Source organism: Neolamprologus brichardi, chromosome 16, assembly GCF_056152115.1.
Source record: "Neolamprologus brichardi isolate AB-2024 chromosome 16, ASM5615211v1, whole genome shotgun sequence".
In the NCBI taxonomy this organism is placed as follows: Eukaryota; Metazoa; Chordata; class Actinopteri; order Cichliformes; family Cichlidae; genus Neolamprologus; species Neolamprologus brichardi.
The window spans coordinates 7,894,112-7,920,853 of NC_142119.1; the positions used below are offsets into that span (position 1 = coordinate 7,894,112).

The window sequence follows — 26,742 nt, forward strand, 5'->3', positions numbered from 1 at the left end:
TAATGCCTAAAGAGCAGAAGACGAAAACATGAATGAACTTGTGTTTTTTGAGTTTTGAGATTTTTAAAAAAGTATATTTCACAGTCAAATCTGTGATATTGCAACAGGTTCAATTTCATTTAGCTTTATTTCTACAGCACCAAATCACAACAACAGTCGCCTCAAGGCACTTTTATATTAACAGATTTAATCACTACTAGCATAAATACACTTGTTTGTACACAGAGTTCAATTTTTCAATTCAATTCAGTTTTATTTACACAGCTCCAAATCACAACAACAGTTGCTTTGTGGTGCTTTCTGTTGAAAGGTAAACCTACAATAACACAAAGAAAACAAAACCCCAACAATCGAATGACTGATGTTTGAAAGCAGGTCAACTTTGCATATTCTTCATTTATGTTCTCAAATCCTTCCACCCTTATTCACTGTGAGAAATCTGCATCAGTACAAAATAAAAAGCAGATCAGATGATTCATTCTGGGCTGAACCAGGTCAAAAAGGGAAACTGTGACTCTCTCTTTAAACTGACTGAAGGACTGATGGTAACACAAGCAGTGGTGCACGTCTTCATAATTCTGAAATGCGAGCTAATAATCAAGACTCTTGTAATTTGAAACAGCAGAGACGTTTCAATTTATAACTCTTTACAGAACTTGTAGATAAAACCGTACCTTTATGTTCTGCAGATAACAGACGGCTGATTCAAACAGCTGTGGAAGATGTAATTACGGTTCATTCACTTCTCTCATGTAATAATGTTTCAAATGAGTCGTCCGCTAAAGGCTTTTAGCACCTTTGTGCCTTAAAAATGGTCCCTGCTTCTTGGCCTTCTATTGAAAACGCTGTGACCGGTTAATGCACATCATCAGTCCTTCTACTTTATTACTGCGTGCGTTCATTTGTCAACAGAAAATTGCTCTGTCCATTTTCTGCACCGCGCTCATGCTGTTGAATAGTGCAGCACAACCACTGGCTTAAGATTAAAACAGCCTCATCTGGACAGCATCAAAAGAAGAGCTGGCTGGTCAGACAGGAAACAGAAAAGCCGTCAGATCCTGAATGGACACATTTTAGAAACGAGCATTGCTGCAGTGGGTAAAAATAAACTTTGCAACATCACAGCTAAACTCTTTAGCATCTTACAACAAATTTACATTTCTGTTGCTGTGCTCCTGGGAGCAAAGTCATTCTTAACAAAAGAGCTCAAAGACAAAAGATTTTCAGCAAGTACCAGAATAGAAACCAACAAACAACAAGTTTCTGGGACAAAATGACTCTGCAACAGCCAAACTGTGATATAGCTCCCATGGTGAGAACAAAACAGATGTAACAGTAACCGCCATAACTGTGAATACATTCAATGAAACTCTGGAGGTCACGTAACAGAGCTAAACACGGTCGTATCGGTGCATCAGCCCCCACTTTCCTCATGCTTACTAAATATAATAAGCACATTTTATCAGTGGAGATGGTCTCTGGGAGTTTTATGCCTTTTAGCAGCTGCTGTATGCACAAAGAGCACGCAGCACCCTCAGCTGAACATAACAGATTATGAGGCATGTTTGGCTGAAGAAAGCCTTTGGTTCAGGGTTATTTGCTTGAGGATGAGTATTGTACAAGTCGCAGAGTCAAAGATTCATCAGGAGAATAGTGTAGTAAAATTCTTCAACGCTGGATCACTTGGCTAATGAGTCTGGTGGGATTTCCAGCTGCCTTCACTAAACCATACCACGTTTTTCTAAAACCATTAAGACTACAGCAGAACGTGGCCGTCAAAGTGTTTAAAAGCGAGACAGGTGGTCCACTGAGAGGGAGAGTATTAAATCCATACTCGGCACTAGAAAACACACAGTTGTATGAAAGTGGTCCAACTTTGCTGACATCTACCTCTCACATGTACGCAGTCAAACTGAAGCAGAAAAACTGGAAGGATCTACGATGTACAAAGAACATGCCTTTCATTGATTATCTGCAACACTGAAACAAAAAGCAGTTTCCAGTGTTAAAAGCTTCATGCAAGGTTTGTGTTCATAAAAACATATAGGCTGTGTCTCAACTCAGGGGCCACAACCTTCGGAGGCTGCATTTGTAGGCTGATTACGTCACAGTGATGCAACGAAGGCTGTCCAGATAAGTAGACTCCAGCCGACAAAAGCGTCTTCCTTTTCTCCAGATTTGAAGGATGGGTCGGGTGTATCCTTCGTGGCCCACCATATCCCAGATTTCATAGCGCGGCCCTGCCAGTTCCAGTTTTCAACAAAGGCAGCAGCTACATAGTTTTAATATTACTCTTTCTGGGTCACCAAATACATCTTTAAGTTATTTTCAGGCGAGCATGTAGCTGTGCAAACTTCAAATATCTGCTTGAGTTATCAAGACATCAGGTATTTGCAAAAGTGCTTTGATGTTTTCGGAGACGTCTGTTACCCACCAGCTGATAGCCAGCCGGGAGCTCGAGGTTCACTAGTGTTTGTCGGCTGGAGTCTATGAATTTGGACAGCCTTCTTTGCGTCGCTGTGACGTAATCAGCCTACAAATGCGGCCTCCGAAGGATGCGGCCCCTTAACTGGGACACAGCTACAGCCTGTGTTTGGCTAAACAATCGCTGGACGTTGTTTCCACTGCTGTCTCCAGGCAGGCCGCTGAATTTGTAATGAGACTCATCTTTCTTTCATGATCGGTACGGCTGACGCAACATTTCCAACTAACCAACGGACAGAAAGAGATCCAGTAAACAGTGCAGTAAAGCATTACCTATTCAGAGTATTTATCACTGTAATGCAAATATTCCATTAAAGAAAAACTTTGAAATGCAGACTGCAGTGTGACAGAAACACTTAGGAAATGTGTTTATGTGATTTTAAAAAGCAAACCTCAGCCGTATCAAACCTGCTCTGTGCTGAAGGCGCACAGTGCTGAGGAAAGCATAAGCTCTTGTTTTATTGTGATTTGATTTTGCTGTGAGAGAGAAGGAGGAGCACGTGGGGAAAAGACCATAACAGAGCCTGAAATAAAAACGAACTCTGCTGTATTCTGTCCTTCGCTGTGGCTGGAAGCCTATTATAAATGTAGCTGTCTATTATCAGTTTTATGTACCGCTGTTGCTCTTTTCACATTCTGTGTACAATGGAAATGAATTTTTTTTGGCCTTCACAGTAAAGGAAAATCGATAGAGCTGCTGCTTTTAAAGGAAATTGCAGATTTTCAAAATGTGGCAACCATTATTGAGACATGGTAAAAGGCTTTTTTAAAACTGGGTCCTTTTGGCTGCACTTTTGGAACGGCCTATTATTAAGAACATGCAAGTGGTGGTCTATAAAAAAGACAACTTCTTCTCACATGCAGGATTTATATTTGAGTTTTATCTTCCAACCTACAGGTTAGTCTGACTTCATATCCTTCAGGTTCTGAAAGAGATGCTGTAAGGTGCAGGCAGGCGTGCTCTGCTGGTGCTGTGGGATGGATGGAGCTGAAGGTTACTGCAGATGTCTTTGAGGTCCACACCAAGAAAAAAGCAATGGAAACATTTTTTGGTTGCATTTCTTATTGACTTGGGTGAGTAATAACCACAATCAATTATTTTTTCAATAGACCCTGTAGTTTTTAAAATATTGATCTCTACCAAACGGTTGAGATGTCACTTAATGGTAAACGTATGAAATGTCATGCAAATACAAGTACAGTAGATAATACAGTTGAAAAAAATCAAATAAAGGCCAAATTATAATTAAATGAATAACAAAAACTATCCAGGACATTTGATGCAGTTTATTTCTAGTAGCCAGTGAACAGCCGAGCCGAGGTTCAGGGTGAAACCTAGCCTAACCTTTCACCTGTGATATTCACAGCACACGTTATGTTTGCTTAACCCAAACCTGACAGAGCAGTTTTGGTCCCTAAACGTAACGATAAACAAAGAAAATGTCAAAAACAGAAGTTTGTTAGGCCACACAGTGCTGAAGTTATTATGAATGTTTTCATTCAGTTGATCCACCAGTTTAATAAACAATTCATTTATACATATGCATAACTATGAAATGAAACGTATATTATGTGTCCCAGTTAATAAGATGGGAAATCTTGGGCAAATATCAGAAATGACTCTTGATTCTGATTACAGGTAAAAACTACTTCCTCATTCTGACGTTGGTGCATAATTACAAAGTAAAAGCAGCTGGTATTGAAACAACCATCCTTGCTCATTATGTAGATTTCTTTCAGTTGCTGATATCGATACTCAGAATAATGTGTTAATGAGAGAATTTCAATCTGACTCATTAAACTGCACTTCAATCTAAAAGCTTTGATTCAGTTCATTAGAAGTTTCAGTTGTGGGTGAAGAATAATTTCTGCTATGATTCATGTTCAACTCATGTCCTGTTTTTAGTCAGAGGAACTTTCTCTCTGAACTTTCTGGCCTCTTGCACAACAAACAGCATCACAATGAGTTTGTCGCTATTTTCCATATTCTAGACTTTTTGTTAGCAAAAGGCAGAAAACACAGATTTACTTTGTGACGCTCAGTTTAATGGAGCAAACAAATGACTTTGATGTGGTTACTGTTTCCAATGACAGTGATCACAACTAACTGATCTGATTTAGAGGATTGAAGCTAACTTGTTGTGTCCTTTGTTTCTAAATGACTGTGAAACATCAACTTGTCATCCTGCACACCGAGTTTCAGTCTGGAGAAAAAACTATTTCTGAAGTATTTCACAAATGGAGGTCGCGTTTAAAAACCTTCTTTGGACAGAAAGGATTTTTTAATACTGCTTAAAACTATTAAATCATTTCACATTTATGATGACACTGAAATTTTAAAGCAACACATTTTAATCTGTGTGGTTATGGTATGGTAGGTTTACTTATGAGTGATAATGTCACAGGTTGAGATTAAGGACTGGACGTCCACTGTCCAGTAAGTCCATTAGAGGACTGTGAAGAGTCCCGGTTCTCCACTGTTACGGCTCGGTGCGTCTGGGCATATTTTTGAGTTTACTGTCCCATCAGAGAGAGGATTCACAGCAAACATGACTAACGTTAAAACTGTTTGCAAAAATACAAAGTTACAAATTCAAACATTCAGTGTTTGTTACATTGAAATAATGAAATTATTATTTTCAGAAGCTTTTTTTGCTACTCGTCTCCTTCCAGCCTGAAAACGAGCTCAGAGCTGGTCAGAAATAACACAGTAACTGTGCTTCAGGGTTGTGACTCGTGAACTTTCTGTGGAACAATTACTGTAATATTATAATAATAATAATGGATTGGATTTATATAGCGCTTCTCAAGGCACCCAAAGCGCTTTCGATTCACTCTCGCATTCACACACTGGTGGAGGCAGCTACAGTTGTAGCCACAGCTGCCCTGGGGCAGACTGACAGAAGCAAGGCTGCCATATCGCGCCATCGGCCCCTCTGGCCAACACCAGTAGGCGGTAGGTGAAGTGTCTTGACCAAGGACACAACGACCAGGACAGAAAGCTGGGGATTGAACCGGCGACCTTCCGGTTACAGATATGCTTCCCAACCCCCTGAGCCATGGTCGCCCCGTTATTTACAATGATTGTGTTGCTATAGTGACACTCAGCACCATCTAAAGACTTACATCTATAACTAACTACACATTTCAGGCTTGTTTTGGCCTTCAAGTGAATCATCATGTTCTGTCCTCACTTTATTATTAACATGTCTATAAAGCTTCAAACTTGATGCAGATTCCTGTGACATGTTGTCCCAGGATGGAAACGTTTCTGAAAACATTTTTAGATGCATGTGAGAAACTGTGTGTTTGTCACTTCGGTGTAAACCTCAGAATATTTCCAACAACCAAACTCAGTTAATTTTTTAAGTGATTGGCTTTCTGATGATTTTAATTTTATTAGTAAATCTCAACAAACGAACGGCAATAACGAACTGATTACAGCGTTTGATTAAAGAAACTGATTTTTGTTTGTGCTGCTGTCGCAGAGAAATAATCACGTGAAGTGGCGATTCATCTAATGTTACGAGTGGAAAACAACCAATTTATTTATGCTGACGTTCATATTTAATTAAGCACATTTAAAGTTGTGTGGTTAATTTTTAAACACAAATCGTCACCATAATCATGAAATATCATGCTAGCTGTAACGTGCAGTATGTAGATCAGCGGTCCCCAACCTTTTTGGCGCCACGGACCGGTTTATGCCCGACAATATTTTCACGGACCGGCCTTTAAGGTGTCGCGGATAAATACAACAAAATAAAACTAGTACCGGTACCGAAAAAAGAAGATTTATTCATAACACACGTGAAAAGACCCAGGAAAACCGAGTTAACGATCAAAACGATAACAAAATAACGCTGAAAACGATAAAAACCCTGAAAACTATACATTTCACACCTGAGCCTCAACTCTCGTGGCCCGGTACCAAACGACTCACGGACCGGTCCGAGGCCTGGGGGTTGGGGACCGCTGATGTAGATGGTCCGTGTGCTGTTTGAACTTCATTTTTCAGTTTACTGAGTAAAGTTAAACTCTGTTGTAATCCATCTTCATAAATGTGTGTATTCAACTCCTCTGATTTAAAATAAATAAATAAATCTTTCACATCTACAAAACCCCCCTCAGAGTCGATGTGCACATTTCAAGGTTTGGAGCAACGTTTGTTGTTTGACTCCTTCATTCCTTGGTTTGCATTGCTAACAGCCTGTGAAAGCTGCTGTGGGTCTCCATTGTAAAGTCGGAGTAAATGACCTCTGCTGATATGAGCAGAGGTTACTACAAATTTACATTAGAAAGCTTATCTTAGAAACTGAGGGCGTCGAGTTCAAAAGAAGTGGGTGTTTGTTGCTGCAGCTTCATTAAAGTGCAGCCCGTCAGCAGAGCCTCTGCAAACCTTACCAAAAAAGCCCAAAATGACAAAAACATGGTATTGTACTAGGAAACGCTGCTGTTGGGAACATTATGGAAAATCCAGACTTATATTAGGGGTTAAAGGTCAGGACGTTCTGACATCTGCCTGTTTGACTGGTTTCCTGACTGATTCAGTCTAAAGTGCTATTTTATTACAACCAGAACACGTTGTAACCCGAAATAAATCGATGATGGTTAGGAAGGTTTTCTGTTTACTTTTGCTGTTATTGTGAATATTACACCAAGAAGGAAGGAGAGCATTGTCCTCTCTATATTTAGTTGAGCGCTGCTGAATTCTTCAAACTGAAGAAAAACTGGGATTGATTCGATTTCACAAACGATTTTATAAAATGTGAGCAGAAGTAACAGAGTTCCAGATTTTGTGTCCGTTTGCGTGAGGCCAGTGGAATCACTGTAATGAAGATGGAATGCAGATTAACATCACGCTGCACATATCGAATGGGAGCAGACAACTGTAATCTCATTACCATATCAGCTTCGGGGTGTAGTACCTGTGGAGACAGAAATTAAAATGAGATTGCTGTTGGAATCGTGCATCAACATCACAGCAGGACTTTTTGGCGCTGACACTTTGCATATTCCTCCACAGGTGACCAAACAAGACATGTCTCATGTCGTGTTTGAAAGGAGAACTTGAGCAAAAAGCGTTGGGCTGGTGACATTTTAAAGTCTGCACTGTGACACACTCTCGATGCCTACTTGGCACTGTCACAGTCCCCGAACAAGCACAGGCTCACAGCTCGTACCGTCAGCGTCGCGGCAGGATCGAGCACGTGTAATGTTAAGTTAAGATATGACATGTTAACAGAGAGACAGCATTGTCGAAACAAATCATCATTATATTATCAGAAGCATCCTTACAGTAGCCTCTCCCAGATGGGCTGGAAGCCTTTTCCGTGTTGTGCCTTTATGCAATCACTCAAGCTGCTGCTGTTTGTTGCCAGGAGTGTTGTGTGCAGATCCTGAGGATCAGTATCCTGCTCTCCTGATAACTGTGCGCTACAAGATGTACGCACTATGCACTAGTCAGTTTTTCCTGCTGGTGAATACGTCTGCTCAGACATTTATTTTGATGAACTGCATGGACGGTGATAAATTTATTTGTCCCTTTTATGTGATGGCAGCTTTGACTCTTTGTGCTGTGATGACCAGGTGGCAAAAAAGGCTCTGAGCCAAGAACTGCATTTTCTCCAAGGGACACTCCAGCTTGACCCGGCTTCCAGGAGGAAATTAACACGTTTGCAGGCTGTTACAAAAACGGTTTTGGGGGGGGGGGGTATTTATGTTGATTTCATTGAGGCTCAACATTATTGACTTGGCCAGTTTGACTGGCAGGTGTGCAGATTAGAGGCAGCTGTAACCAGGATCTGTCTGGCAGGCTCCACCTCCACTAGGTCAAGTTACACAATTAATATTAATGTACTAATCGTAACTTTATGGTGGGAAAAAAGAATTCCTTTTTTAACAGGAAGAAATCTCCAGCAGAACCAGGTTCAGGAAGGGGCGGGGCCATCTCAACACCCGTGTTGGGGGTTGAAAAGAACAAAGATAAAAGAAGAGGGCACAGAGAGACAGGACTGAGTGAGAGAGGAGGAAAATTGAATGACAAGCTGCAGTGGTGTTTAAACGTGTGGAGAGAAAAGAGGTGAGAGGAGAAGAAGTGATCAGGTGGTTCAGGGTCACCTGATCACAGGAAACCCACAGGAGAGGGTGTGACAGCCGGAGCTCCGCCTCCAGTTCTTCTCCTGAAAGCTTTAGGAACCACAGGTCGACCTGCAGTCTGAGAGTGAGACGCTATGTCAGGATAACAAGGTTAAAGGAGATCTTTGTAATATGATGGGACCATGTGAGACCCTGTAAGTGAGGAGAAGGATTTTAAATCAACTTCTGGATTTAACAGAAACTAATATGGGAGAAATGATTCCTTTTCCTAGTCCCTGTCAGTCCTCTCGTGGCACTACTGAAGGCTTTTTAGGGAAATTTTAGAAGCTGTTAATAATGAATTACAGTCGTCCAGCCTGGAAGTAATAAATGCATGAAACAGCTTTTCAGCATCACTCTGAAATAGGATATTTCTAATTTTAGAGATGTTGCAGCGATGAAAGAAAGCAGTCCTACATATCAATAAGCACATTAAAGAACATATCCTGATCAGAAATGACTATAACAGTGTATCTGCACACCACAGTAATGTCACGTCTGGTTGGACACCATGTTCCTACGATTTAGAGGGCCAAACATGATCCAAGCAGGCCTTTATATCTTTAAGACATAATTGTAGTTTAACTAATAGATAATTAGGTAGCATCTGAATAGCATTTCAAATGCATTCAGTGGGTTCTTATAGTATTGCCTAAGGGAAGCGTGTACAATGTAGACATTCCTAGCACAGAACCCTGTGGAACTCCTTGTGTGTGAAGAGCACTTCCTCTTTACATGAACAAACTGTCTGTTAGATTCAAACCATTGGATCATTTATTTCCTTTAATACCAATAAAGTATTCTAATCACTGTAGTAAAATACCGTGATCAGTGTTACTGAATGGTGCAGTAAAGTCCAACAGGACGAGCACAGAGACGAGTCCACTGACAGAGGACATAAGATAATTCTTATCTACGACTTAAACTCTTCAAATAAACTTTCCTCGAATCATCAGTGAGCTCTGTGAAAACTGATTTTTCAAGAATTGTAGAAACAGGAGGAAAGTTGGAGATTAGTGCAGTAATCTCCAACTTTCCTGGCAGTAATTAAACCACTTTTTTAAGTAGTGGTTTAATTACTGCCAGCTTGAAAGCCTGTGATCCATAGAGATAAATTATTATCTCAAGAATGATTAAAGTTTGTAAAGATCGATAGGCTAAAGAGAGTCTGAATATTAGCTCTTATAAAAGCTGGTTAATGAATAAATATGTTTCCTCTAAAGGTTAAAAATTTATTTGAGAAGAAATTCCTGAAGTCATTAACAGTTAAATGAATACTTGTTCAACACAGCTCTGACTCTGACCTGGAGACAACGCAGAAAACAAACCTGTTTCTGTTTAGTAACAAGCCAACCGCAGCTTTACAGACGGCTCTGCTTTGTTACAGCAACAAACTGTTTTTTCATGCCAAATGAAAATATTTGAAATAACTACAAGGCCATTGTCTGCTTTAAGGTAAGTAAGTAAGTAAGTAAAATTTTATTTATATAGCACATTTCTAGATAAAAGATCACAAAGTGCTTTACAAGGTAAAAAAAAACAAAAACAGTCAAAAGTTAACAAAATGCAATTTTAAAAAGATGTGTTTTTAGCTGTTTTTTAAAAGTAATCACTGAGTCTGCAGATCTTAAGTTCTGAGGAAGAGAATTCCACAGTCTGGCGGCCACAGTAGCAAAAGCTCTATCACCCTTGGTTTTCAGTCTTGTATACTGAATAACAAGTAGGCCCTGATCACAAGACCTCAGGGACCTACTAGGGGCATATGGCTGTAAAAGTTCGATGATGTACGCTGGTGCTTGTTCTTGAAGAGCCTTAAATGTCAGAACCAGAATCTTAAAATGGACTCTGAATTCAACGGGGAGCCAGTGCAGCTGTATAAGCAATGGTGTCACATGAGAGTACTTAGATGTTTTTGTCAGAAGCCTTGCTGCAGCATTTTGGACAGTCTGCAGACGCTCAAGGGAGTTTTTGTTTAGACATGTAAACAGTGAATTACAGTAGTCCAATCGTGATGAAATGAATGCATGAATAACAATCTCCAGTTCAGTATGAGACACTATGGGGCTCAATTTAGAAATGTTTCTTAAATGATAGAAGCATGACCGAACCAGAGATTTGACGTGGACATCCAGGGTAAGAGCAGAATCAAAGGTTACCCCTAGGTTCCTAATAGACGATTTCACACATGTTGAAAGAGGACCAAGAGCATTCATTATGTTAGGTACATGTCTGTCTGGAGCACATACAAGGACTTCAGTCTTTTCTTCATTAAGTTGGAGGAAGTTGTCAGCCATCCAACCTTTGATGGTTTCTAAGCACACATTTAGAATCTGCAGCTTAGAAACATCTTCAGGTTTAAAAGATATATATAGCTGGATGTCGTCTGCGTAGCAGTGGTAGCAAATATCCTCAAAGGGGCTCAAAATATGCTGGAGAGGAAGTAGATATATTAAAAACAATAAGGGCCCCAGCACAGAACCTTGTGGCACACCATAGGACAGGGACGTGGAAGATGACCTGTACTTAGAGACCGCCACAGAAAAGTATTGTTCGTAGAGATACGAGGAGAACCACTCTAAGGCAGACCCAGATACACCAACCCAGTATTTCAGCCTTTCAAGCAAAATATAATGGTCAACGGTGTCAAAGGCTGACGTGAGGTCCAACATTAGGAGTACAGAACACTTTCCTGCATCGTTTTGCATAAGAATGTCATTGGAAACCCTAAGAAGGGCTGTTTCAGTAGAATGAGCTCTACGAAAGCCAGACTGGAATTTGTCAAAGATATTATGTTTGTCTAAAACTGCTGTAAGCTGCTTAGCCACAACCTTCTCTAGTATCTTAGCAATTAATGGTATTTTTGAGATTGGTCTGTAATTGCTAGTGAGAGATGGGTCCAGCATAGGCTTTTTTAACAGGGGGTGTATAACAGCAGTTTTAAAATAAGAAGGGACTTTACCAGATCCCAGTGAGGTGTTAACTATGGTGAGCACACAGGGACCAATAGAGTGGAAGACATTTCTGAATAACGATGCGGGTAAAATGTCGAGTGAACAGGAGGATGCTTTTGTTGAATTAACTATTTTTTCCAGCTCTGATAGTGAGATGGGTAAAAAGCTTTCTAAAACGACAGGCCGAGCTGGCGTAGGAACTGACAATGCAGATGCTGATGGGGGCAATTTTTTCCTTACATTACTAATTTTTTCTAGAAAGAAAGAAAGAAATGTTTCACAGTCTTCATTAGAAGAAATAATGGCAGCAGGTGGAGCAGGAGTAATAATATCAGTAATAGTGTCAAATAATACCTTAGCATTACCTCTGCTCTTTGCAACCAGATGAGAAAAATAAGCAGCCCTCGCATCTCTAATTGCATTGTTAAAAGAGGCTAAAAGATCCTTTAAGTAAAGGAGATGAACATTTAAATGAGTTTTTCTCCATAAGCGGTCAGCTTTACGACAATCACGTTTTATGGAGCGGATGTTGTCGTTTAGCCAGGGTAAGGACTTGGAAACAGAAACGGGTCTCATTTTAACCGGACAGATTTCATCTAAAATCGAAAAACAATGGTTATTAAATAGATCTGTTAAGAAATCAACGCCGTTTTGCGGGGATAATGTTAAATTAAAAGCATCCGAGAAATTCTCCGCTGTGGAGGAATTTATGATGCGTGAGATAATTGTCCGGTGAACAGGAGACAAAGGCTCATGAAAAGACATGTTAAAAAGAATACAGTGATGATCAGAGATAAAAATGTCCTCAGAACAAATAGAATCAATATTCAAACCCAAAGTAAAAACAAGGTCCAGCGTGTGTCCTTTGTTATGTGTGGGGCCTGACACATGCTGGGTAAAATGAAAAGAATCCATAATGTTGATAAAACCTCTGGCAAAGAGGTCGGAGTCATCATCAACATGTATGTTAACATCCCCAACTAAAAGCAGTCTGGACAACCTCATAGTAGAGGACAGGAAGTCGCTAAACTCCGATAAAAACAAGCTATTTGGGCCGGGTGAACGATACACCACAGCACAATAAAAAGGATCCTTACTTCCGATTTTAATCAGCTGTAATTCAAAGGAAAGAAAGTGTCCAACTTTCACTGAGCGGCAGTTGAAACGGCCCTGAAATGCCACCGCGAGACCTCCTCCACGACCAGATCCCCGAGGCTGGCTGATGACGGAATAGCCGTTCGGGCACATTTCAATGAGAGACGAATAGTCCAAGTCCCGCTGCCAGGTCTCGGTCAGAAATAAGAAGTCCAGTTTTTTAGAGGATATAAAATTGTTAAGAACGAACGATTGTTTAGTCAATGATCGGGCATTAAAAAGCGCCATGTTCAGCGGGGTGGAAGCATCATTTTTGGCAGAGGCTCGAGTTAAAGGACGTAAATACTCGGGGTTTGAGCCTTCACGCTCGTAGATTCCACTCACCGAGGGGATGAAAAGCCAGTCAGCAGGAGAGTCTGGATGAACCCTTCTGAGGCAGCATGGTCTCGGAGAGCCGGGCCCTGCATATCCAAGCAGGGACGTGGAAAACGAATTCATCTCCATGGCGCTGTTCTGAGCATAGGTAACAAAACACGCTCGACATCGCTTTCCAGTCAGACCCCGCCGCCAGAAAAGCCTAAGCTTCACCTGGATACCTGCTCTTTTTCCTCTTCTCCTCCGTGGTTTGCGGGGAACGCTGAGGACGCTTGCCGAGGATCCAGCCACTGGCGGAGGATGGAAAGTGCCAAAGGAGTGCGGAGGATGGAAAGTGCCAAAGGAGGAGGAGGATGAGACATCTTGAGCCATCATTGAAGATCGGATGGATAACAGCGTCAAACGATCATAAACCAAGGCAGCCAGTACATCATTGATACAAATAGAAAACAGCAGAGCAGAGACAAACAGCACGACGAAAGAGCGTGACAAACTGCACCCGGCAGCGGCAAAGCCAAACACAGGCGCCATCATACCGGAAGCAGGACTTCTACAACTTCTACCGTCTAAGGTGTGCAGTTATAGCAGAGAGTCAGTCCTCTGAGTTCTTCACAGTATCTACAGTCATGTGCAGGGAGGGTGTAAAAGTACTCAAAAGGTAATCGACGTCTGAGTAATGTTTAGGTAGCTGCTCCACACTGTGTTGGCATGTGGCACGCACCATGACAGCAAAGATGGAAACATTCGAGTTTACTGAAATAATTTCACCTGTGTGATGTAATCCACTACTGTTAAGAAATGATCAGACATAAGATAGTTTCCTAAAAAACACTGTTCAATGAGTGAGTGGGCTCTCTGACGTTTTGAGAGAAGCCAGTTAAGTCCGATCATAGATTTGAAGCAGTTATTTTCTACACACATGTTAAAATCACTCATTAAAAGTATTCCATCTGAGCTGAGCACTAAATTAGATAAAGTGTAAGAAGTCATACAGAAACTTGGAATAATGGACAGGACGATAAAAACAAATGAAGCTCTTTTTTGTGTTTTCTAAGACTGCTGAACCTGAAACATGGCAGATGGAGAAAACCTGCACCCACCAGGGTCAGGGTCATAAGTCATGAGGGTGTTTTAGTTACCGCAGACATTGCTGAGCTTCACCTTCCTACTTTGTTGTCATTAAGCAGTTTAAACGAACTTTTTCCTTTTTACATGGCAGCGTGTTGGTCCGACGCACAGGAGGTTTGGAGATATACTTGTTGTAGCTGTTTACTGCCACCAGGGGGCAGTCTCAAAATCCTGTGAAACAAGCAGTCTGTGTGTTACTTTTCTGCCTGTGCTGTCATTGGCCATTCAGCCTTTAGTGAACAAGAAATTATAACAAACAAAAAAGCTGAACTGATGGGACTGTCTGTGTTTTAAATCTGCCTTTTTAAAAAAATTACTGATATTTTTCATGCTTCTCCCTCGTCATGATCAACTCTGCTGTAACAACCGTTTTTCAACGCGTCATTATTTGACCTTTCATGTGCCATCCCTTCACTCTGCTTACATACATATGCAAACGGGGATGAGCGGGGTTAGAAGAGTCCTGCCTGGGCAAACATCTGCTGAAGTGTAAGGAGACTCTGCAGCTTCGAAACAAGAGCGCTCTTCCACAATTTGTTTTCATGGATTGGAGGCAACGTGAACAGCGATGCAGCATCAGTCATGCTAGCACCAGCTGAGGGACAGTGTCATCCTCCTGCACTGTTTTATGACTCAAACACTCATGAGAGTGGAGAGTTTGTTCTTAATGTGACCATGTACAAAGCTTCCATCTGTCACCTCTATAGTTCATCAAATTTCGCAAGCAAAGAACGTCAGTAACGTGTAATCCAATTAATTAATGAGTAAAGTAATGGATTACTATTACAAGAAAGTAATTAGATTACTGTTACTTTCCCATAAGCACGCTGCGTTACTGCGTTACTAAACCGTGATTTTGTTTGTGAGAGTGTCTCACGACAATGACGTAAGTACGTGCAACGTTCGTGGCAGCAGCTGTGTGCAGGTCAACAATGGATAATATTGTTGCGTGGGAGGAAAACTTATTTTTACAGCAAAAAACCTCTAAACGTCTGAGCGAGCACGCTGCCACGGGAACGTGACATTCACAGAGGATCCCCCGGATCCCCCACTGACATGACCACTGTGGGCAAACCTCCACCTGCCCAACTCCTGCTAAACAGGTGACAATAGATTTAAGAGCAACAGGACTCAGAGCTGCTGAGGCTTTGATTTTATTTATTTTCTGCTGCGTTTTACTTGCATCTATTTGAAAGAGTGTAAAAAAAATATTTTATTTTATCTGCTGGAATATGCAGGAAATAGGTTTAAATGTTAAACACATTTCTTTAAGTCAAAGTCAGCTGCATTTAATTGAATGTTTGCTTAATGCAATGGGAATAAAGTTGAAACTAATGAACCACGTTTTAAAGAGATGTTTTCATTTGATTACATTTTATATGATGGATTATGCAGAAAAATATAATTGGGCTGAAAGGTCTGTTGCTTTATTACCTATTCAGGTTGTGTAAAAAGTAACTAAGTACTTTTGAGAATAAGTAATCGGTAAATTAACGGGATGACTTTTTTTGACAAGTGATCAGTTACTAATTACTTTTTTCAACCTGCACTGTTCTGTAGTAACAATGATGCAGCGTCGAGCAGAGCCTGCACTTCCTGGTGTGTCCACTATGTGGCAGTATGAGATGAAATGAATGCGCTCATATTTTGCAATTATCAAGAAGACTCTAAAGGCCATTTGTTTTACCGTTACAGTTATGAATAATTGGTCTGTTTAAAATACCAAAGAAGAGCTTTTAGTTTGGAAACGACAACATGCTGTTTTCTGATTTTGCGAGGTGACAGCGACACAAATCGTCCTGTAGAGATTTCACATGAAACACATGAACATACCAGAAACTTGAGAGATTATGGTGCTTTTGCTGCCCAGAAGCTTTTTTGTGAAAGTGTTTTTTATATTATCATTGATCTGAAAACCACAAAATGGATGAGAGAACCCACCAACGGCAGCGTGCCTACAGTCATTTTTCATGTCTTTGCAGTTCCTTCCAAAAGAAGATTTTGTGTCATTTGCGTTCTTATCTGTGCACTCTTTAGTCCCTCCTCCTATGGATGCACATGTGCTGTGTTTAGCAGGAACAGTTGGACTGATCAGCATTTCTGTGGAAATCACCAGCAAGGTTACTATTTGTGTGAACGTTGGATTTTTCATTTCATTTTCAGATGATATCTTTGGCTTTTATTTTATTAATGGCTTCAACGACACAAGAATTCTAAACAAAATTCGAGTTCCTTCCAGCATATTTATTTCTATCTAACCTGTATCACATTAGTAGAAACTCAGATCACCACGAAACTGACCTGAATCTGGCACGAATACAAAGATGTCATTGGCAGAGAGGTAAGAACTAATCTGCGACATTCATTTAAAATTGATAGATTGAAAGTAGAATTCTGACAAGTAGGGGGGTTGGTTAGCAAGTGTCTAAGAAATGTATTAACCTTGTGCTGTGTTGGAATAAAAAGGCCAGGTGCTGATTAACTGATCACACCGTATCTCTGATGTGAAAGCAATAACCAGGTATCATTAAATAGATGAAGAAAAAGGAAAGGATATGGGACCATGTACTGAATAAACTGCTTAGTAATGAACTGTCTTCAAACCCTGTCAATGAAGATGTAAAGTAGAGGGGAAGGTGGAAGTATCTGCTTCCAAAGACTTGCTAAAACATGGTGCTACTTTTGTTTCATGGTGCTAATGAGTGACTTTTGGAGGTCTAGTTGAGTTCTCACAGCTTTTGATAAATATTTCATGAATATTTATGACAGCACGCACTTTTATAAACTTGAAGATTAATCTTTTCACTTCACTTTTACTCTCAAAGCAAATGTAATTACAGCGATTTTCCAGAGGCATGCACATGTTGCACATTTGTCTGAGTCGTGTTTCAGTAGTTATGAAATATGGGTGACATTGCAGGACTGGATGTTAAATGTTACATGTTGCTAAATAACAGATAATAACTTCAAAGCAAATGAATTAAATGTATAATAAAATCTGGGGTACAGGTCTGACAAGTAATTATACAAATCAGTTCTCATCATCTACCCAGTGTTAATGTCCAAATTGTTGCATATTGCACATGAGCTGAATTAAAGTCAAGCACTATTTCAGTAGAAGCTTATTTAATGTCGTTATTTAATGTATTTAATGTTGTGTTGCATACAAACACAAACTGGTTTAAAGGCACATTAAGAAACTGTTTAAGGGTACATAGTAGAGTAAACATAAACATAACTGATTACTGTTACTGATAACAACCTCTTCAAAGAATTAGTGCCATTAACTTAGAAGTAATCAATACACATTTTACATATTTTCATCATTATTTTCTCCTCTTCCACCTCTGCTCTCTCTCCCCTGACTTACTGGCAGCTCATCCTCCAACATCACCTCTCCTACACTGAAGTCGGGGCTCTGATATATGAAAATGTACATAAACATGCCTATTTTTGCTGGATATGGTCAAAATTACAAGATTTGATTTGATATACCTTTATTAGTCCCACAAGGGGAAATTTCATAAGGCTGCCGACCTATTGCACGCAATGGCGGCGCCATCTTACCCTCCAACCATACATACGTTACACAAAACATCACATGGGGAAGACAGGTCAGAGAGGTATAACAATGGAAAAATGCACCACATGAGGAAAGATAAGGAGAAAAAAAATAACTCCCCCCAGACTGAGCTCCAACAGGGAGATCAGTTTGAGAACAGAAAAAAACACCTCTGCAAATAGCACATGAAAAAACTCTTAATACACCAAAGAAACACATGACAAGCAACAGGGGTGGGTAAAGGGTGAGAGACAGCCGATTTAGACAGTACATCCGGGCCTGCGTGCGCTGGTCTCCTTGATCCCCGTCAGCATTGGAAGGAAATAAGCGTCGAAGGCGTTTGGAAAGGGAGGGGGGATGAGTGTGTGATCCACTTTAAAAAAAAGTTCCACTAACAGCAGCTAACAAGAGCTAACAGCGGCTAACAGCAGCACTTCGTTACCCTCAGCTGGTTGTAATGACCTAGTTTTGTACCTCTTACAGGTACTTGCTTGTTGGTTTCTTTATATTTACATTCTCAGGCCTTTTTTGCTGTGGTTATTTGGGTTCTGCTCATAGTTTCAGTTAGCAGGCTGGTAGAACTACTGGAGATGTGAAAGGGTTAACCGGACGTTCAAGTTCAAATTTTATTTAATCATCTTTTATTTTAACCCTCTCCAGGCTGACGTTGCAGATTTGCAACAGTTAAGACCTAACAACCTGATTACCCCACATACATATTTTATGAGTTTGTTTTACTCAGAAGTACCACTGCAGGACTTGGTTGTGCATTAGCAACTAAAACTTAATTTGGGTCTGAGAGGGTTATAGACTATGATAATGACCCTGTAGGAATTCTAAAGGCAGGTGTAAGAATTAATATTCAGCCGTTGGCCTTTAGTTGGAAAATAAAGTGGAAATAGCAGAAAGCAGGTTTGGTATATATATAAGTTAAGCAGGTACCTTAAAATCAGACTGTGGTTCAGTACTTTAATGCTACAGCCATTAAATGTTCTGGGTTACATTCTCACTGGTGCTGTATTGATCACTGTAATATAAATACAAGGACAAGTACAGATTGGAAACATTTTAAACCTTAATGCCAGTGTATGATTATATTTTCTTCTGTCCACAAAGCTAATTACTGCAGCGATATTGATTTGTACCGAATGCACAACAGTTTCAAAATAGGCAAAAGAATGTGTTTAACACAAACTGCCTGTGATTTGACTGAATGCATAATTAATCTATGCCTTGACGTCATTATTGCATAATATATTGCAATTTTGCGACCAGCTATGAGATTTAAAATGAAAATTTCTATCTTCTAATTTTACGACTTTAAGGTCATCTGATAAAAGTGAGAACATATGAGAAGATGTCAGCCTTTTCCAAACAAATTTCCTTGGCGAGGAGCCCGTGACCCTGAGCTCACCGGGGAAATATCTCAAACCACAGACACGTCGGTGCAGTCGGATGGTACCAAACGTCACAGCGATTACATATTTGAAAGCACATTTCCAGGTGTTTTTACTCTAACAGTATAGATGGACGTCCCACCAACATACCAGGACACGCTCGAGGGCTTTTCGTGACCTTTACGCAGTGTCTCTGCACAGTTTGTTGAGAAGATTACCGCCGAGGGTGTATGATCCTCAACTAATAATAGTCTCAAAGTCCAAGGAAGCAGGTTTCAGTGATGCCCAGTTAAAGCTCGGATCCTTTCTAAAGATGCCAAGAAGGTGCTAAGGGATTCCATGGCTCATGGATTTGACAACAGCATCCTCTTTCAAGACAATATCATGTGTTATCACAGCACAACAGGCAGGATTTTCTAGAATCTATCAAACGTACAGAGAGCTCTCACCTGTGACTGCCGCTTTGAGACTGATGGTTGGGGCTGAAGGCAGCGGCTGATTCGAGAGGCATATCTGCAGCACTCCTGATGAGCAGCACTGCTTGCTTCTCCTCAGATCTTGGAGCTCAGTCCTTCAAACAGGTTGCTGATGAAAATCCAAGTAACACCCTGATCTGGAATAAAGACTCAGGACATCGTAGAGCCTAATTCTGAGTTATCTCATGAGGTATTTGCCTCCTGTTATTTGTATTTTCTGAAAGCCTCTCTCCCTGCCAGCTCATATGTAACCTAACCTGTCACCTTTGCTGACAGTGTGCTCCTCTCTCACTCACTTAGAGAAAACAAGAGGAAACTGAAATGAAAATCCACACAGATGCTTATTTTGTTTTTTACAAAAATAAAAACCTGCCTCTCAGTTCTACTAATGCAACAATGAAAAGGAGGGATGATCAATTATTAAAATGGTAATAGGTTCTACCCTTAATGGCTTTTCGTGGATGTCATTATTGACTCCTGGAGGTGAAATTCTATGCTTCAACTCACATAAATGGAAGCCTGTTAAGATATTATCAAGGGTGTCAATTAATCATTAGTAGTTAATTTTTAATTAACCGCAGGCATCTCTTGACCATTTGAATATGTCTGCACTGGGACGGCCTCTCCAGGGCGTCTCATCTCTGGACCTGAGCGAGCATAACTGCAGAACATCAAGGCCCATCGTACAGCTGCGCTTTCTTCTCAACATATTTAAGATAATGCATAATGAAAGAAAAGTCATGCATTATAAATAGAAAATAATTTGACCTGCCTACATTTATATTTCAAATTAAATTTCAGCAAAACAGACATTAAAGATTTAAAGCTCCCTGTAGAGGTTTTAGCATTAAAGTGAAAAGTAGTTTTATTCAGTTTACTTCGCAATTTCCTGTTTGTGCTAATATGCGTCTGTCACACCTGCACAATCTAATAAAAGTTACTTTTATTTCAGTCATACTGAAAATTCTCTTAAGAATTCTATAATAGAAAATCAAATAATTGCAAATTGCTCACTAAGTGCAAAGTTAGACTATACCATTAAATGTCATTACTGTGTAATTTGGTGCTTTTCAGAGAATGACTTTGCCGTCAGCTCGTCCCATTCTTTAGGTTCTGAGTGACAAAATAAGCTTTAGCAGGAATAATTGAGTTCCTGACAGCACGAACCTGAAGTTCTTACCTAATGAACAAACAGAGTTTGATCAAAAACGGTTCATCAACTCGAAGCTGATTTTGCTGTTGGCTGATGATGATGTGAATCTGCCTGAAGGCTTTACTGCTTTGCACTCAGTTCAAGGAAACAACAACAATGTTAAAGCAACGCTTAAAAAGGCTCAACACACTGCATGTAAACGTGTAACCTCTGGCTGCGTCCACACTAACACGTTTTTATTTGAAAATTAATCTTTTTCTCTCCATTTTGGCCTCAAGTCCACACTGAGACGCCGTTTTCGCTCAAGGAAAACGCAGCGTTTTCAAAAGGCTCTCCAAAGCAGATACATTTGAAAACGCCGTTTTCTCTTCACAGTGTGGACGGTGGACCTGGAGCCTTTTTGAAAACAATGATGCATGTTAATCATGTGATGCAGTCATGTGACCACAAAGCTATCGGAGGGCATTATACAGCAGTTGTTTTGTTTGGCAGCCCCTTAAAGATAAATATCAGTCTGCACGTGCTCCAGAGACCTTTTCTTCAAATTTTTAATTCTCACTCTTTTTTGCAACTTTGTACTTTTGTGTTACTCACAGCAACAACTCCACTTCATTGTTAGTCCATTTTAAAAACTCGCTGCTTTTCCTCCACATTTTGCCTCAAATAAATAAGTGGCAGACAGAAATGAGGCAGGTCGAATCTTCAATTCAATTCAATTCAATTTTATTTATATAGCGCCAAATCACAACAAAAGTCGCCTCAAGGCGCTTCATAGATACAGAGAAAAACCCAACAATCATATGACCCCCTATGAGCAAGCACTTTGGCGACAGTGGGGAGGAAAAACTCCCTTTTAACAGGAAGAAACCTCCGGCAGAACCAGGCTCAGGGAGGGGCAGCCATCTGCTGCCACCGGTTGGGGTGAGAGAAGGAAGACAGGATGAAGACATGCTGTGGAAGAGAGACAGAGGTTAATAACAGATATGATTCAATGCAGAGAAGTCTATTAATACATAGTGAGTGAGAAAGGTGACTGGAAAGGAAAAACTCAATGCATCATGGGAATCCCCCGGCAGCCTACATCTATTGCAGAAGTCTATTCTGGAACTTAAGCGCTTTCGATCGTTTCAGTGTGGATGAACAACTATTTGGAAACGCTTGAAAAGGATAATGTTACGGAAGAGGATTAGGGACACTGGGGGGAAAAAAGAAAGAATTCTGACTTTATTCTCAGAATTCTGACTTTAATCTCAGAATTCTGACTTTTTTCTCAGAATTCTGACTTTAATCTCAGAATTCTGACTTTTTTCTCAGAATTCTGACTTTAATCTCAGAATTTTGAGGTGGGCACCTGCAGGCTTCCAGCTTCAGTGACAGCGATGTGTCCAGTTTGGCAGGTGGAGAACTAATTCACGAAATATGGTGGATATAAGTGATTTTTTGCGTGGCCGAGGGGTCCCCGAAGATGCTATTTTATTAATGGAAGAGCAGAAGGTGAGTAACAAAAAGAGAAATAGTTTGATGTCTACTATTTTTACAGGAAAACCGTTACGGTACAGTTACGTTAGCGGTTAGCATGCTTGTTAGCTTATAATGTTATATAGGAATGAACGTGTTTCACGATGTTACAGTATACTAGGTGAATTGACGTCTTAACTGTTGTTGATCGCAGGATCATCCCAGATGGGTTTGTTGCATTTTATTTTATTGTTCTACTATTTCAGAGTTTTTCAAGGCAGTTAAGCGGAGCTGTTTTACAGATGCTATCCGCCTGCCAATATCACTGATATATTTGATGTGTACAAGTAAGTTACACTTAGTACAGCGGAGGGGAGAAACTGTAATGAATGTTTATGCGGATATTTCACTCAGAAAAATGGGTGGCGTTCATACACTGCCACCGACACAGCCCCGGTTGTTGTTCTGACGGTGGCTGACTGACGATCCCCTCACAACATGTTAGCTAACACAAACTAATGTAGTGCATCTAACTGTGTGTATACATTAGTGGTACAGTGTCGGAAGAAATGAGCAAACTGTTAACTGTTTATAATGTCAGAATGACATCATCGTTCTCCTGCACTGTGTAATGTATGTCAGCTCAAGAAGGAAATCATATCTTATACTTTGAGCTGCCCATTGCACTTAACGCCTACGTGTGGAAATGGTAGGCTACACTACAGTTCACTACCGGTAAAAAAAATAAACTTAATACAGTATTTGATTTTTTTTATAGAACAATAAAATAAAAAGTGCTGGCTGAGGAGCGCTGCCGCGTTGAACTTTGACCTCGGAGTGACGTTACGTTTGTTCGCACAACCAATAGAAGTGCAGAAAGTCGCAAATCGGCATATTGTTCGCATAAACACAAAAATAAATAAATAAATAACGAAATAATCCCGATATTGTGCCAAAGACTGATTTACAATGTTACTTTGTGTTCTATGTAATACCTTTGCTTAAATGACTAAATGGACTGTGTATTTATGACTCTGCGTTATAGTCCTGCATACATAAGTAACATTCATATGTACAGATATATGTACACAAGCGTGTACACAAAAGTCTACTGCTGATCGAGCTGCTCAGTGGTCGTACAGTCTCATGCAGAGAGCGTGGAGGTGTTGTCCGTTGCCATTCCACCACTCCAGCAGACCACAACATAAAAGACAGCAGACGCCACCACAGTGTCGTAGAACATCCTTGGAAGACGTACTACCTACATCATAACCAATCAAGTCCTGCTTTTTTTTAAATACAGAAGAGGATTTATTATTTACTGAAAGGCTATGCCTTAGTTTGCTTCTTTCATTATTGTGTTTCGCCCTGCATAAAATAGATAGCTTTTCTGATAACTACAGTCAGTACTCTCCTACTGGCATTAGCGGTGACCTAAGAGGCTTAACCGTAATATTGCTTTGCAATTCGTAAAAATGTTGCAGAAAATGACTGTCTTTTCTTTCTTCTTGTGTGCAGATTGACTGTGACGTCATAGCACTGATGGATGACGCAACTTTGGCAAACTACATTCCCTCGTACAGAGACCGAATTGCCCTCTTCAATTTCTGCAAAAGCAAGCAACCACTGTCAAAAAGAAAACTAGGACTTCTGCAAAAACTTCGTGAGAAAATGAAAACCAGAAAAGAAAGGAGAACACTTCACATACAGATGCAGGAATAAGACAGACAAAGAAGCAAAAAGCAACACGAAATGTTGAGATAGGATGGATACATTGTGATGGAAAAATAGCCAAACAGGTGAGAGCGAAGCAGGGAGGTGGCATTAGAAAAATTCAAATGGCCACTGATGCTGGATTAAAAGATATTCTTCAGGAAGGAAATAAACTTTTTTTTCCTGATGGCATATCTCCTAAGGGATGTGAAACAGATTTTGAGTTTGAGGTTTGGGACTTTAAACAGAACCACCTTACTGATGATACCTGCCAGTCTATTGGCAATATGTATGAGGCAGCGAGACTGACAATGTTATGCTTCTACATTGCAACAAAACCAAAAGATCCTGAAGAAGATGCCAGTGAGACATCTGAAGTGGTGTTTGTCTCAGAAAGCAGTGGCAGTGATATTAATCCATTGCAAGTGGGGGAAGTCAGGGGTAATTTTGATGAAGTCATCGCTGGTTCAGAAATTTTAGATGATCCAGAAATTACTTTTGGTCCAATTTTTGATGCTGAAGAAGATACAGAAGACACATTAGTCTATGAGGGTTTTCTTGTCCCCCTCAGTCCACGTAATTCAGAGAACGTAATAACAATCACCATACGTCATACTGACACTTTACATGACATGATTACTGCTTTCTCTGATGAGGAGATTTTGAGCAAAACACTGAATGTGAAGCGCATACTTCCAGACAACACAGAAGAACCAGGCACTGGATCAGGAATACTAAGAGATGTACTCACATGCTTCTGGCATGAATTTTATGAGCGATGCACCCTAGGTGCAACCGTTAAAGTGCCATTCATTCGCCATGATTTTCCTGCTGAAAAATGGAAGGCAGTTGGGCGAATACTCTTGAAAGGTTACCAAGAATGTCAGTATTTTCCAAATAAACTTGCAATCCCTTTTCTGGAACAAGTGCTTTTCAGTGGTGTTTACAGTGATCTTAAAGCACACTTTCTACAGTTTGTCAGCAGCCAAGAATGTGATGTTTTGATGGAAGCAGTAAAAGATTTCTCTGCAGTTGACTTGGATGATCTTGTGGAAGTTCTTGACAGTTACGGCTGTAGAAAAAGAATCACTGCTGAGACTCTTCCTACAATCCTTGATGAAATAGCACACAAAGAGCTTGTCCAAAAACCAATGTTTGTTATTGACTGCTGGAGGGAGATCATCGACCCCCATATCTCCCTCAGTCCAGAGGGACTGACCAAGTTATTCTCTGAACTGCAACCAACTTCAAAAAAAGTGTGCCAGCTACTGAAATTTGCTGTGGATTTGACTCCACAACAAAAAGAAGTGAAAAATCATCTCAAAAGATTCATCAGAGAGCTGGATAACATTAAACTTCAGAAATGTATGCGTTTCTGCACCGGATCTGACCTTATAGTAACAAACAGTATTTATGTGGAATTTCAAGATATGACAGAGTTTACAAGAAGACCAGTCGGACACACGTGTGGGAATGTTCTGCAGCTAGCTAACAGCTATGAAAACTTCCCAGATTTTCGTTCTGAATTTAATGCAGTTCTTGAAAGTAATGTCTGGGTGATGGACATTGTTTAGACTCTCACATTGCATTGCTGCACTACATTTGAACTGCTCATGCACACTAGAGCATAACTTGAAAGAGATGTTTGGAATATGTATTTTTATGTATTTTTATGTATTTTGAACTTATACAGTATACTTTTTTTAATTAGAGAGAAGTTTCTCATCTCTGTTTGAAGTCCAGTTTTGGCTAATATTTCATTTTCTTTATCATTTTGAGTTTTACATGATACAGTCACAAAACAAAACGAACGGGTACACTGTTTACTACCATATCCAGAGCTGTCTTCACCAAATCCAAGCTTTCCAGCTGTAAGACAGAAACCTTCAGCAAAAGCATGAAGAAAGAATACTAAAGCTCTATAAACTATAATTAAACTCTTAAACTTTCTTTAATGCACCATGTGTGGTGTGAGAGCTCAGCACAGTCAAATACTTTTGTAAGTAATTAGTAGTAAGACTAATTCATTCAGATGGTATTTTCTTATTAGGTCAGGGCTAAAACTGAACATAGTTATAATGTAAAAGTAATGCCGTTATGCAACACTGTATTGTAAAAGGAATAAGTACAATTTTATACTTTAGCATTTGTCATGTCTGAAAATATTTTGCTTTACAGTATATGCAATTTTTAGTTAAGGTAGGTTAAGGTATCAAAGTTTGGCATTTGTTGTTGATTACTAAGGTTCCATTTAAAGTTGGTGAAAATATTTTTTAAAATTCCAGTATTTTCTTAATGTCATATTGTTTCTAAGCATACCTGTTATTCATCCATCTAACTGATTCAAGCTGCTTAAAGGATTCAGTCTGTTTTGAAGACGGTTATTGATTACTGAGATCATAAATAAACACTGTACAGTTCAGTGCAGTGGTCAAGTGCTGTGATTATTCAGGCATCCTTTTGTAATGCCAAATTGTCATGTTCTCAGATATAGTATTAATCTTAACACCTGAAAAAATGTCTTGTTACTGCCAGAAATGATGCATTTTTATTTGTATGCATGTATGTTCTCAACCATTCACACTTGTTTTTATTTCTATACCATAGATGACACTGAAGGAATATGTGATACCACAATAGCTAGTGTTCATGATCTTTACAGTAAGTCACTGGTGTATACTGATGCATAACAAGACTGTATGAGATCTATAAGTTTGTTTTAAAAGTTGAGTCATTCTTGTTACAGGGCAGCTTATATGGTTATGAGTTTTAGCCATGTTATTGGCATTGGCAAGAACAGGTTTCTTGTAAA

At 39.9% G+C, this 26,742-nt stretch overlaps 1 protein-coding gene across 1 annotated transcript; it reads left to right on the plus strand.

Annotated features, from left to right (window-relative positions):
* Window positions 1-23,967: 23,967 nt before the first annotated feature.
* Window positions 23,968-26,675, plus strand: LOC148098134 (uncharacterized). The gene has a single exon (XM_087829721.1). The coding sequence runs from the start codon at window positions 24,056-24,058 to the stop codon at window positions 25,502-25,504; it is 1,449 nt and encodes a 482-aa protein (XP_087685847.1). The 5' UTR covers window positions 23,968-24,055; the 3' UTR covers window positions 25,505-26,675.
* The last annotated feature ends 67 nt before the right edge of the window (window positions 26,676-26,742 follow it).

Bases quoted from the DNA above. Each gene is read 5' to 3' on its own strand.
- LOC148098134 (XM_087829721.1), top strand. From the start codon at position 24,056: ATGGCCACTGATGCTGGATTAAAAGATATTCTTCAGGAAGGAAATAAA.